Source organism: Halyomorpha halys, unplaced genomic scaffold (genome assembly GCF_000696795.3).
Source record: "Halyomorpha halys isolate HHAL.00 unplaced genomic scaffold, Hhal_1.1 Scaffold1225.1, whole genome shotgun sequence".
Taxonomy (NCBI): domain Eukaryota; kingdom Metazoa; phylum Arthropoda; class Insecta; order Hemiptera; family Pentatomidae; genus Halyomorpha; species Halyomorpha halys.
This window is the reverse complement of record NW_027115738.1, coordinates 167,932-183,237: the sequence shown is the minus strand read 5'-3', so window position 1 is coordinate 183,237 and position 15,306 is coordinate 167,932. Positions and strand designations below refer to the sequence as shown.

The following is a 15,306-nucleotide window of genomic DNA, read 5'->3' as shown; positions in this document are numbered from 1 at the left end:
TATTAAATTGGTAACCAGAACGGACCTAAACATAATAGAAATTCATAGCATAGTGTTGCGGCCAACACATCGTTTAAAAATGAAAGATCTATTATGTGGCATATTTTTTTTATTGTGTTCAAAGTAGATGTTCTCTTTTTTTTTATTATGCTGTAGAAAGTAAACAATACACTTTTTGAATCTTTTTGTGTGCACACACATCGACTGATATATTTCATCAATCTACTTAGTCTTAGTAGCCAGCAGTCGGTCATCTTCGCCAGCTTAGTCATTTTTCTCACGGCGGACGAACCACGTCGTCTCATCCTCCAAGAGGACAAGGCGGGAAGATATACGTCTTTTCAAAATCTACCTTCACTAGGACAACCGCAGCCGGGGCTCCATCAATCACGGTGATATAAAAACATTTTTTTCGCTTTTGTCCAACTTTTATTTAATTTTATAATACTTTAAGTTTTCTTTGTTCTTTTTTTTTTCTTCTAGTTTGTATATTTTGTTTTCCTTTATTATGTTCACTTATTTAAAAATACAACAATAACGAAATTAGGCTGTTGGTTTCCTTTGTTTTCATTTTTATTCACGGTTAGGCCAGTAAAGACTCCTTTTGAACCCCTACCTGCCGTAACACATGGTAATTAAAATTAATTTTATAGCATTTGAATCGCGTTAAGCATTTCTTTTGATTTTAGTTTATGTTTCCATTTATGGATATTTGTAATATACCGATAAAAACGATTCTCGTCTGACTGGTGGATCTATGGCAGATTTTCCATTTAAAGACAAAATGAACGTTACTTGCCGAGTATGAATTGACTATGATAGTACCAGTAACAATTCTTTGCATTGAGAATGGAAGATAGCGCAAGAAGTTTGTTTAGATGAGATGTTAGTGAGCCCTCTGCCAACTGGTAACAACCTGCCACCCAGCCCTCAGCCACGCATCATGTCAAACAATACCCATTGTTTTCTAATCGAAAAGCTACTTAACCTTCCTCGTCTCACCGCCGTTCGCCATTTTACTGGAATATTTTCAATAATATAAAAATATTTTTAAGGGAATTTATAAATTTTATTTTCTAACGTGACAAAAAAAAGGAAAAATGCATGTTATGTTATTGATATAATTTCAAAAATATGGTACATTTTAAAAATGAATGCTCATTGAGTATTAGTCAATTACCCCTTGGTCAATTCTATGCCACAGTTATGAATAAGGGTCTGGCCAATATTATTTATTTACTCTACAAATTTTAAAGATTAGGTATTTTGAAATGTCTGGAAAGCATATACTATTTCGTGTGCAACAAAAGACATGTGTACATATCTACAGTAGAGCTTCGATTATCCGACCGAGCTTTGTGGAAAAGATACAAAAAGGGTCGTTTCTTTTTTTTTTGTGTGTGTGTGTGGGTGCATAATAAATGATCACATTCACACTAAAAAAAAATGAATTGCTATTTTTAGAAAATAGACTTTTCTAGAAATGTTTCCTTCGCTATGGGCTTTCATATTTGTATTTACTTTTTTTTTTTTAACTACGTATATGTTATCTTATTTTACACATATAAACTTGTTTTTTTTACGAAGTTGGTTTGGCATTTTCCCCTATTACTCATTCTGAAATTAATTTTTACTTTCGGAAAAAAAAGCTAGCCGAAAAAAAGAAGTTGGTAGAAATATCAATAGCCGCTTCTGGAAGGCCATCCAACAGAGCAGGCACAGAAGCAGACAGTTACTGTCTTAGGGACCGGGAAAACTGAATAATTTCAGCAATACGAACAGCTTAAAGGAGTTTTTAAGTAGCATGACATGAGAACCAATGCAAAGAATTGTTACTGGTAGTATCATAGCGAATTTTATTCATACTCTGCTAGCAACGAAGATAGATTTTGGTATTTAAAGTAAATTGCCATAAATTCAGCATTCTGTCGGAAATCGATTTTCTCGGTAGAATACAAATGTTCATAAATGGAAAAATAAACTGAAATCTGAAAAAATGTTAACGTAAGTGAAATGCTATAAAATAGAAATAAACGCTTATAACTTAATTTCTTTTTTTTGTAATAATTTATTTATTGTTATTTACAACTATATAGAAATATATACTACAAGTAAATTTGCTGTAAGTGTTATGATACAAACATCTACCCATCAGAATCTACCCATTGATAGAACTCCAATAACAGATCTCTAGGGCATCTTCTTTTCAGATGCCTAGGAGGATTATTAGGCAATGAAGCTAGGGTAGAAACAAGTGGATATGGGTGGTTGAGAACTTTATCATGGAAGAAATGGTATCTGGTTCTGGCCAAATCGGCAACATATGGGACATGGCAATTTAGACCGTTAGTCTAGTAAATGTTGTAATAGTCGGAATCGTGAGCAGTTTCTTGTCTTTTTAGTCTTGTATGAGGATTCCATGTCAGTCGTTTGTCCTGATGTAGTCCAAAGTAACGGATCTGTTCGACAGGAATAAGTGGGGTATTATTAAAGGATACTGGAGGGTAAGAAGTCATGGATTTACGACGAAAGGTAAATGTGATTTGGTGGGATTTATTAGAATTAATTTTAATCCTCCAATTTTGGCACCATTCTTCAAGGGTGGTGATGTGGGATTGGAGGGTTTAAACTTTCCCAAAGGAAGGGGAGATGGTCTGATCCTTCAGTACCTTTCCATTCTTCAATCTTTGAATTCATCCCAGACAAAACAAATAAGAGGTCGTTTAAGGCGTCAGCTTAGTAACCTCGGAACTGCAGTGGCGCCGACAGATACCGTTAAGGGCGAAATTGATGTTTCTTTCGTGACGGTCACATGGAATAAATACTTCAAGAGTGATGAACTGTAGGATAAAATCCCTCCCAAGCATGTCTGAAATAGTCAAAAAGGGGGAAACGAAAAGCAAAAACAAAAAAAATAAAAATAAAAGCTTTTTGTTAAATGAAACATGGGACAGTAATTGCTTCAACTGGATTCTACAGAGATCCGGGTTCGACATACTTCGCTATCTCTTGATTTTGAAGAACACCATTGGTCGAGAGAGAAAGGACATGGCTCACTCAAATTCTCCATTGGTTGACGGGACACCTCCTAAATGTCCAATGAGCGCGTAACGGTGCAGTACCTTGGGGGGGACGGCGAGGGGAGGGATGGGATCTGGAGGCCGCTACTTTCTCACAAATGGCCACGTCAACATCAACGTGACCTGGCTCGTGTCCATCTCATAGTGAGCAAGTGTGTCCCTACGAGATGGCATTCGGTTCGAGTTGTTATTCAATATATAAATAAAATATACATAGATGATACAATAAATAGATATACATTTTATAATTTACTAGCAGACCTGCTATTGATAGATTTTGGGATGTAAATGGATTAATTGAATACAATTGAAAGTTTGATATAAATTAACATATTTAGTCTAACATGACTCAACCAAACTTGGCAGTCGTTCAGGCTCTCTGGCTCTCTAAATTGCACCAAAGGACACAAACCGGATCTAATTCAACAAATTAGAACCGGAGATATAAAATAAAACATTTGAAAAGTTATTTTATAATTAATACTTCGCCATTATAAGAGCCGATTAAATAAATCTAAATTTTGTTAATGTAGGTTAAAAGAGGAGACATTCAGTTTCCTAATTTTCAATTTCTTTGAAGAATGGTGTTTGAGTATTTCTGAGGACGTTAAAAACGAATATGATTTGCTTTTTCCTAAAAAAAATTTTGTGAATAAAAAAACATTTAATAGAATCATAAATTTTTTTTTTCAGTCTTTTGGAAGAGAGAAATCGATTAGAATATAATAACCATGAAAAAATCGATACTTTCTGATCCACGCCCCAAAAATGCTTAGGTTTGTTTACAACTTTTTTTTTACTGAAAAAATCGGAACAACCGCACCAGCATAACTTTCTTAAGAAAATCTTGAACAGAATATCCCATCACATGGATATACGGTAAGGCAGTACATGACAGTACTTCAAATAGTGTACGAACCAACAAATATTGATTTCTATATATTAAATAAAACATATTATATATACATACAATACAAATATTATTATACCACCATCGTCCACTTATGGTGGATATTCAATTATGTGTAAAAATAGAAGATAAAAATGTTGAAACTTATTATAACCTTAAATGGCTTCTTATTTTGCTTAGGAATTTCAATATATCTTCAAAATCCAGGTATATTAGGTCTAATTTGCTCAAGATACCCCCGACAGTGTTCAACAATTGTCTGATAAGGGAGCTAATCCTAAAGTGGTATAACCTAATCACCCGCAAAAATATTTCATTATTTAATTACAAGTTATGACAATTCCCATTCGACACTTTGAAATATTTGTTGTTTTGATATGTATTGACATTGTAACAATTCTGTATATTATTAAGGTTTTCGGCCATCATTCCGATACCTGGCCAAGGTGGGATATTTTTCAAGTGGTCCTGTGTATGTACAAACACCCCTGTATTTATGTGGCACTGAGGTCATGTGGCAGAGCTTATAATACATTTATACCACAGTTTTTGCCGAAGGATCAGAAGCCAATTAAGCAGGTACAAACCCTTCCTAGACATGTCGAACTTTCCTACCCCCACTCGGGGCTTGAGGGGGAAGAGCGTTCTGTCACCTATGGCCAATGAGGAATTAGATTCAAATAAAGATAACGTCTCTAAGAGGAGGTGGGAGAAAAGGGGCAGGACAACTAGAACAGGAAAAAGGGGCATTGAAGACACGAAAGTAATAAGACAAAGGACAGGACAAGATGCACTTTGACCAGACGAAGTCCTAAGAACGGCTATGAGATCTGGACACCATCCCTTCTGAACAAGATGACACGTTACTACACGCACCACCCAAATCAACCAACTCAGCACTCATTCAGATATATATCAGGCAATAATGTAATAATCAATATTTTATGGCAAACCAATTATCTGAATCATTTCAATCATATTATAATTTCCTTTAATCATATCAATGTAAATAGACACTTTGTTCCTTGATATAGTTTATATACTATAATATAATAACTCAATACAACCTTTTATTATATTATAAAATTAATAGTAACTATATTTTATAAAAATTAAGAAATTTAATTGGTAACTGGTAAACACAAAATAGGCCTTTTAAAAAGAATCCAATTATAATAATAGTTTTGCATTTAAATTAATAATTAATTAACTTATTTTGGATAATTGCCTTCAGCAATTAAAAATCCCGAGACATTACATAGCAGTTTATACTTAAATTTTTAACCTATCTGTGAAAGAAATAAGAAAGAAAAAAAAGAAAGAAATAAAATTCTATTTTTAAACAAATAATTAAGATTTAACATGATTTTTTCACACATCAAAAAAAATTATCATGGATTTTTTAGTCTTATACCACAACAGTATCCATAATATACCAAAACAATATCTACTCGAAATTCTAAATCTCGAGTAGTTGTGTAGTTAACAGTGATCAAGAAGTTGTGAAGAATTTACCCGATGTTAGAATTAAAAAGGTTTTTAGATGATTACTCAGTTAATCGATTCATCAAGTTGGCCATTTGCCATCAATATATGCGTTCTCTTTGGTCTTTCTTCTGTAAACATGATTCAAAGGAACTGAAATCAGACGACGGTCTGAAACCAGTTGGACATTGTATATAGCCTTCTCTGAATACAATCTTGGAGATAACTCAAAAATATTGGTGCAGCTCTAAGAGAGTGGATCGCCCACGGCAATAAGATTGTGGAGCCATTGAACTCTGGTCTTATTTCTCTAGAAATGTATGGGATTAAAAAAAAATTATTATTCTATTTATTTGTTCCGGAACGCATAACATTTTGTTTAGTAATTGAAATTGGTAAAATAATTTCGCCTTTAAATAAAAAAAAAAATGACCAAATTTCTTATATTTTTATTTATTTAATATAATGCAAAATAGTCAGTAGGTAATGTATAATAATAGGTACTTCAAGGACCCGGGTTCAAATCCGGATGTAACAGATGATTATTTTCTGTTTCACTGTAGCCATGAGTCAGCCCTGTGGGTTGAGGATCCCTCCGGGGTCCACCCAGCCCACCTAAAGTGGGTACACTTAGTTGGGTAAAAATCTAGCGGTCGAGTGTGATTCTGACCAAAACACCTCCTTGTACAACCGTTGGTTTAAGTATTATCGTTTTAAGTATTTATTCATATCCTATATACAGAATAGCATACTTGACAATGCTTCTCAATTCCTAGATTTAGGGATGTAGATGGATTAATTGGATACAACTGAAAATTTTATGTAAATTTATAACTTTAGTTATTTACCCATACGATTAATGATTTAGTTAATTTCTCATTATATCTATTTAATTTCTAGCAGTAAATAACATTATGTTATGAAAATATATAGTAGAAAAATAGAAATAACTTCAACACAACTCATCCAATCTATATGAACCTCTTTAGTGTTGTAGGGATTTATGAACAGCTCTAAAGAGCACAAACCGGATCTAATTAAACAAATTAGAACTAGAGATATAAAATAATAAGTTTGAAAAGTAATATTTTTATTTGAAACCAATATTTCGCATTAAATCTAAATGGTAATAATATAAGTAAAAAGAGCTATATAATAGTTGTAACAGAGTAGGAATTGAATTAAAAGTTAAGGGCTTATACGCGATTATATGACCAATGAACACAAAAAATATCAACTTGATATAATGAATAACTGATTAAATGATAATAGAAGAGTTTTATGTAAAAGATAAAGAAAATTAAGTTTGAGTAAAAATAAAAAATATGGCTCACATACATATCTACATACTGTATTTATAGTGAGTGAGCTGTGAGAACGCCAAGTTTGGCTTTCCACATGTTGAAGGTATTAAGCGCTTCTGGTATTAAGAGCCAGTGGAGGCTGAGATAGAGCACTAGAGCGGTAAAAATAACTGGGTTTAAAGCTCTTATTATATATATTCTTTGATAAAAATTTGTCATTCGCTTTTATACATTCTATTAATAAGCTTTAGTGAATAAAATAATTTAAATTTTTAAATTAAAAAAAAACAGTGAATAAAAGCTGCAGACAGCAGGTAAGTAGTTAGTTTAAATATGACAAATAGCTTTTCCATTATACTCCAGAGAGCTCTTCCTTGAATCACTCCCTATCTATATTATTAACATTATTATGTTATATGGATATCATTATTGTTAGTACTATCAAAGCTTTGTATACATCTATTCTCTCTGTTTAGCTAAAAAGGCGTCAGAACGGTAACATCCAGAAGTAGCCAAGGAGGAGGTGAGGTCGGGTGGGCCGCGATGACGCCAGGATCACCCACGCGGGGTCCTCCGGCCCACTATATTACGGCGTCTCTATAATCGATCGTCCTCCTTCCGATTCTTTATTCTTTCGATAAGATACAAAATTGACAACTTGATATTTCTGCTAAATTGCTGAATAATCTAAAAATGGATAATAAAATTGTAAAATATACTCGAGAACACAACTGTAACTTAATAGCCTTCAAATGTAAACCCTTTTAGATCTTATCACCAAGCTACAAATTTTGTTAGAACTACTTTTTGAATTGACATCGATATAGCGGTTTATCTTCGTTGGCAGCTTGGTCACTCCCACGCAGGGCCTATAGTACAAGAGCCACGGTGAAAAAAAGACAGTTATATCACCCCATTTTTTTTATTACTTTAATGACAACTATGTATAATTACTAGTAAAAATTGATGAGTCTGCCAAATATTGGTTTGGAGAATAAAAAATAGCGGCTGTATTAAAACTTTAAAAGAATAAATAATTTTTCATTCGGAGCTTTTATTTAAAGTAGAGTAAATTTGCTAAAATATGAGAGCTATTTAGTTCCCGAGATATGTTTTTTTAGAAATCAACATTTCATAAAAAATGTACTGAAAAATCAATTGTTAGTGAATTTATTTTGAGAAACCTATACCTCAGGAACCATTAGACGTACAGATGTCTATTAGCACTCAAATTAAAACTAATTAAATGTACAATCATTTATCATTTATAAAGTTTTCTTCGTAGGGGTATTATTTTTAATGATATTTGACAAAATAAATTCACAAAATGTTAATTTCTAGTTGTTCAGATTAATTTTTTTATTTTTGAAAAAATATATCTCAGAAACCATATGAAGTACATTTGTCTTCCAGCAATCAAAATAGAGGTAATTTAACTTACTATAAAGTTCATGTTACGTATATTGTAAGAGTAGTAGTTTTTAGGATATTCCCATATCAATATAACTTTTGCACATAAAATTTTTTCCGAAATACTACAATTAAATTTATTTGATCAAATATCATAAAAACTAATTCTCCTATGAAGATATACGTCATAAACTCCAATACAGTACATTAAACTAGCTTTAATCTGAGTGCTGGCTGACATCTGTTTGTCGAATGGTTCCTGAGATAAAGATTTACCACAATAAATTCACTAACTTCTGATTTTCCAGTTCATTTTTTTATGAAATCTTTCTTTTTGAAAAGCTTTGCCCTGGGAACCATTAAACGTGAATTGATCTATTAGAGCTCATATATTAGCAAATTTACTCTACTTTAAATAATTTTCTCTTATTTTTTCTAATGTTGTTGGTAGTTATATATTAAAGATATAGTGTTCCGAATGAAAATTTTTTCTTACGTTTTAAAACAGCCACCATTTTTTATTCCCCATAACTATACTTGGTAGACTCATCAATTTTGACTAGTAATTATACATAGTTTTCATTAAAGTTACTAGAAATTGGGGTGAAATAACTGCCTTTTTTCTCCTCTTGGGTTCTTGCTCTACTACTACATAGTGAAGTACTTATTACCTTGGGTACTCTCCGAGTAAATAAAAAAAAGTAGGAAAATCCCGGTCTAGATGTTATCGCAGCAGCTATAGGGAGGAGGTTGCTTTAACCCGCTTGAGAATAGCCAACACTGGTTTCACACTCTCTCACCTTGTTGGAAAACTGCCACCCCAATGTGTCAATGTTTTCACTCCATTTTCTCGGCTAAACATATTTTTAAAGAATACCCTCACTATTAACCAGCAATAAGCAGAATAGTATTCACCCGAAATTTATCTGAAGCTCTAGATGATATGGAAACTAAAGTTTCATTAGTATTTACATTTTAAAAGAACATCGCCTCCTTTCTAAGTTATAAAACTTATATATTTTTTTATTTGAATGTTGAAATGTATTTTCTTACGTGTTTGTACATCTACGTGTGTAAATGTGTATGTTTGTCTAATAAACTCGACCATTTAGGAACAAGTTTGAATTTTGAAAAACTGAACCACGACCCCGATCGGAAACCGTAAATTTTAGGTTGTGTGGATCATAAATAAAGAACTTCGGAAGAAAAATTGCGTAAATTTTTGCTTGCTCATGCACTAAATCTATTTCTTCTAGTAATAGTCTAACATGAGGAAGAAATTTTTTTTTTTTAGCAAAGGTTCTAAGAATGCCTGATTGACCTCGAGAACCAAACCAAGCCCTTATGTTAGATTTAATGCCACGGCTTGCTCTTCAATCTTGTCTGTCATTTCCAATACATGTGTCTTACGTTAGTAATTGTATGTGTTAATAGTTGTGTGTCATTTCCTATATATCTGTCTAATAACTGAAGACATGAGTGGATGAAGGGTTTAGATTATGAACCTATGAATGAGAAAAATTATAGTCAACGGTTTTTTATTTGCACTTAAGTGCAAATATCAATTTTTAACTTATGAAAACTACCACAATTTGTGGTATACAAGAATCAAACAAGGTGGATTGTTGAAAAAAAGTATTTATAATATTCTTCAAAGAAAAAAATGCTTATTTTTCCTTTTTTTTTTTTTTTTTTTAAATCATTTATTTATTGTTATTTACAACTGTATACACATATATACAACAAGTAAATTTGCTGTAGGTGACATAGTGACATGATACAAACATGTGGAGAATCTACCCACTGATAGAACTTCAATAACATTTCTAGAGGAGAAGATCTCGAGGTCATCTTCTTTTCAGACGCCTAGGAGGATTATTAGGTAATGAAGGAGAAGCCAGGATAGAAACAAGTGGATTTGGGTGGTTGAGAAGTTTGTTATGGAAGGAATGGTATCTGGTTCTGGCCAAATCGGCAACATATGGAACATTAAGCTCCTGATGGATGACTTGATTTGTGACAAAGTAAGGAGCATTAAGGATTTTAGGAAGGATTTTGGCTTATTTTTCCTAAAACAACTCTTAGTATTCTCATCGCAACATAATTAACATTGATAACATTTTTTGGATCTGCTCGTTACTAAGCTCTACAACCTTACACGCCCATCTTATACGCCGCAATGCTATGACTTGAATTATATTTACCGGGTGTAGGTCCCTTAATTAGGTGCTGTGTAGTCTTCTAAATTCTCCCGTTAATTCATTTTTTTTCGGTCCGAATATTTTACGTATTACTTTTTTTTCGAAAACTTTAAGGCGTTGTTCATTCCTTTGTGTAAGAGGCCAAGTCTCACATCCATAAAGAACAGTGGGAAGAATAATAGTTGTGAAAATTCTATTTTTTATGCTTTTTTGATAGAAGGCGCGAGCTAAGCAGTTTTGAAATTAAAAAATAACAAGCATTTCCCTCCTTTAATTTCGCTTTTATTTCTTCATCAGTTTCGTTTTTTCTAGTTACCGTAGAACCTAAATACATAAACCAATCTACCTGTTCAATTGTATTTCCTCCTATATCTATATCTTGAAGTACTTTTACCATATTTATTGTTATACGGTGTTTTGATAAAATTATTTTTTAGATATATTTTTTCTTTTATAAATAAATTACTATCCATAAATTTCAAGATAATTCTGTAAAAATAAAATAGTTTAAGCGGCAAAGTACCAACAATTTAAAGAATTTATGTTTTATCACTGCGGAGCGTGATTGCCCTTAATGTTTGATGCTGTAGATTTGCAAGACCATGTAACCTTGTACCCAAATAACCCAAAAGGTGTCTTTGTGTCTATCTCTGTGTGTATTTGCTTCTCTCTGTGGTTGTGACCAGCCTAGCTAAAGAGCGAAAAGTTACAGTCATCCTGAATAATAAAGGAATGACTATTTAGAAACGTTCCAGGATTAACTTCTCAAAGTAGGGTGGTATGTGAAAGTTGTGCGAAGAGCGCACACCAGATTTTTGGTTTTACTGTCAATCCGATTGACGCTCCAATTCGATGTTTTTGCCTTCTGAAATATAGTTTAATATTCCTGACTAGAAGTGAGTTATTGAAGGGGAATCGAAAGTTGTACAGGTGCCCAAACGGCCTTGATACTAAATGCCAAAAGTCCTCTACGAGACCAGTTTCACTGAGACCAGTTCCCAATCCAGTAGCACTTTCGGTGTCGTCGAGTCAACATCCCTTCAACATGGCAGGGTAAATGGATTATCTTCAATTATTATTCACCATTTTAGCTGTTTATGGATTGCACTGTGAGGTAAGCTGCTTTCTGTTTGTTGCCTCAATAACGGAGAGACACCTCGACATCTTCATCATCGTTTCAATACCGCCCTTTGTCATTTTGTTGCCAGCTGTTTTTTCTAAGGATTGCCCAAGGTTGGAAGGAATTGCCAGCTTTCATACAGAAATTAAAAAGTCATATTCGAAGTCAGCATGTCTTATCTTTAGCTTTTGTCTTTTCTTTTTTTTTTAATTCAATATTTTTTATTTTAAGTTTCTGAGTTAATAATTATATTTCTAACATAACTTGATTTATTATCAATAACTTTATCGTTGTTGTATATTTTTTAATAGTTGGATATATCTTTAAATAATTAAATTATCAATCAGAATGATTAGGTAAAAATATTCTTAGAGCCTTATTAAACCCTCATGGTAAAAAATATAACTATTTAAGAATAAAAATTTTTTATTAATTCTATTCGCAAATAATTCCATTTTCCATTGCTAATCATTAATTCCATTTTATACATTTATATATTTTAGACGTTTTAATTTTTATTATTATTTAACTTTGACCATTTTCAAACTTCATTTTTCCTTTACCCCCGTCTTCTTATCAAAATTCTATGGTATTATAAAAACAACTCTACATTTTTATACATGTTGACATTTTTTCTGTATGGGGCTTTTTATCTACAATATATTAATTAACATTACACTTAAAAATCATATATTAATTTTAAAAACTAATATAAATTAATATGTTTGTTGTATTATTTCTGATTTTTGGAAAAATTTATTTTTTTTTATTTCACATTGTTCAAACTAATCTAGAAACAATTTTTTTTCTACTTTAAAATTTAATCAATACTTCCATAGGGTTGCATATATAATACCAAATAATTTTATTAAGATTTGGTTGAAGAACTAAGGGAAAGAAGTTCAAAAATGGCCCCAGAAAAAAAAAAGCTGAAACGTCTTCAAAATGTCTGAAACATATAAATATATAAAATATAATTGTTTGAACATAAAATTATTATGTGGGTTTAATGATAATAAATACTATCTTTTCAACTGAGATACCGATTCTTTTGCTACTTTTGTTTGGTTCTGTAAAATTTCGAGTTCAATTTACGAATCTCTACGGATTAGGCAGAAAAACTTGTTTAAAGTGTTGCTGTAACTTGCTTAATGCCTTCTTAAATTTTGAACTTTCTTTAATTCATATTTCAAATAAAGCCCTCAAGAAAAAAAGTTATGAAAACTTAATTTAAGTCAAAAATGTGCTACGGTGCGCGAATTACAAAACGTCCCTATCGCGCATGTCTAAGACAACTTTTATATACCCATTACAACTAACCTGCTTACGTGCCCAAGTTTTATAATGGCCAGTGAGTTGTGTTGAAGTTATCACTATTTATATTTTTCAAAAAATAATCTCTAGTGAACAGAGAAGAAAATTATGAACAAAATCTTTTATATAATAATAATATTTTTTATCTTTATTAATTTAAAAAGTTCGTATTTTAGCTTTTCTCGAGATGGAAGAATTAATCTATATTCTATTCTTGCAAATAATACAACAATTTAACAGAAGATAACGAAGGAGTCATGCGATCGGGAAAGATCGTATGGTCTCGGTATTTCCCGTTTGAATCGGATTAATCTATTTTTCCTTTTATCTCCTTTATTCATAAATAAAATTCATTATTATTTTGTATTTACGCGTTGTATATTACTGTAAATAATAAGAACTGTTTATTATTTCCAAATAAACAAAATTAAAAATAGTTTTCGGGAAAATGTTTTAAAAGATCGGCATTTAAGCCCTGTTAGTCTATGTCGATGAGGATAAAATAAGCCTGATATTAAAGACCACTTAATTGTTCATTAATCTACCGAGCTTAATCAAAACCGTTAGAGCTACTGTTGAGAAAATCGAAAAAATGTGAAGAAACGATTCTATAAAGTGAATTTAGCAAAAATTCTTCGTATAACTTTTTTATAAATTTTTTTTAGATAATCTGTTTACTAACACATAGACATTTTGTGATTATTAGGGGACCTCAAAATATGTATTTCCATTGAAAACTCGAATTAGAAATTTTTCGAGATCGCTAAACTTTCCCTTACTATAAATTGAATTGTCGACAGGAAACTTACCCTTCATTTCAAACATGATTTTCAGTAAAGCCTATTTTTTTTTTTTTACCGTGATCTTTGATTGTTTTTATTAACCAACAGATGCTGATTAAATCCCTTTTAAATGAGGCCGTGTCACATGGACGTACCCAGAGGGGGGGGGGCGAGAGGTCAACTGCTCCCCCCTTAGAAGTATAAAATATTATATTAATTTAATAAAAAAAAAATTGTTTCCAGAAAATAATTATATTAACTAATAAATCACTGCTATAATTATATATACCTTTATTTAAATTTTGGTTTCATTTGCCTTTCCCGTGGTGAAATGTCACAGATTGATTACCTATAGCTTGTCCTTCTAAAGTTTTGATCCTAGGTACGTCCCTGACCTCTGATAATATTTCAATGAGAATAAGACTAAACTGATATTAAAGAACACTTGTACATTAAGATATTTTAATATCTTAATTTTCCGAGTTTAATCAAAATCGTTATAGGCATTTTCGATAAAATCAAATAAATGTAAAAAATCGATTGTATTAAGTGAGTTTCAGCCACAAATAGTTGATGTATTGACATATAGGCAAATACTTTACATATTAACGGTTAAAAATGTAGTTTCGTTATTTATTTATTTTTATTTTTTTTGTTCGCTCTTAAATGCACACAATTTTGTGAAACGTGGATATCTGAATTCAAGAGACTTCGAAACGTGTCTTTGTGACTTGTGCCGTCTAAAACTAGACTTTGAGTGTTTCTCCTTACTATGCATTCCATATATAGTACGTTTATTCATATTTAATCCACATTTCGAAATAAGAAAAAATTAATGGTGATTCCATCCTGTTTTTAGTCTATATTTATTTAAAAACTTACATTTAAACCTAGGTATAGTATAGTTTACTATAAAATATACTTTTCCCTACAAAAACTGGGACGCGTTTAATCGCAAAATTAGTTCTGTTTAAAAAATAGTCGGTTATAGTTTAATAGTGTTGGGTTAGTGAAACGGTTGGAAAGCACCGGCTCATGTAACTGCAACAAAGGGTTTCCTAGTTACGTAACCGGCCGGCTCTAATACAACAGCGCTTGTCCAATTAATCGCTTACATGAAATCATGTGTCCAATTAATTTTGTATTTTACTTTGTTTACTAAGTTTTCAGACCCGTGCCGAATAATTCTTTAGTGGTGCGTTTCACTTTAGTGGTTTACTAAGTAGGTAGAGAATTGAAGGAGTCACTCGTTACCTAGTCCTTGGTGTCATGTAACAGCTCCGTCAGTACTTGGTGTCATGTAACAGTTCCCAAGATGTAACTGCAAACTCCGAAGAGTGTTTTTCATTCTTAAGTGAATATTTGTCTGGAGAGACAAACATGATGCAAACATAATAAGGCAGGCATTAGATGCACATTTGCAACATTCATGTACCTATTGTACTTTCTAAATGAAAGTAAAAAAAGCTAGTTTAGTATATATATATGTATTTTTTTAATAATCTAGATCTTAAACCTATAATATTTTGCTAATGCTTTGAATGCTGACTACCATCAACGTTTTGCTACCATCAAACTTATATCGAAGTATGTTCGACATTTTACTTTCAAACCTTTAAGCCTTGAAACCTTAGCTAGAAGATCTAGTTACTATTCTTCGAAATACTTTCTTAAATGAACTTAAATTGTTAACTACAGAA

General features: G+C 31.9%; 1 protein-coding gene across 3 annotated transcripts in view; it reads left to right on the top strand.

Annotated features, from left to right (window-relative positions):
• Nucleotides 1–15,306, top strand: part of exp (expansion) — a 273,694-nt gene that overhangs the window by 190,223 nt on the left and 68,165 nt on the right. Inside the window, exon 1 of one of the 3 annotated variants that reach the window (XM_014433576.2) lies at nt 11,376–11,443. The exons of the other annotated variants lie outside the window; for them this stretch is intronic. Within the exon in view, the coding sequence (XP_014289062.1) occupies nt 11,436–11,443 (8 nt within the window). The 5' untranslated portion in view covers nt 11,376–11,435. Of the gene's footprint in view, nt 1–11,375; nt 11,444–15,306 lie in introns of those variants that run through there. 3 annotated transcript variants of the gene reach the window in all.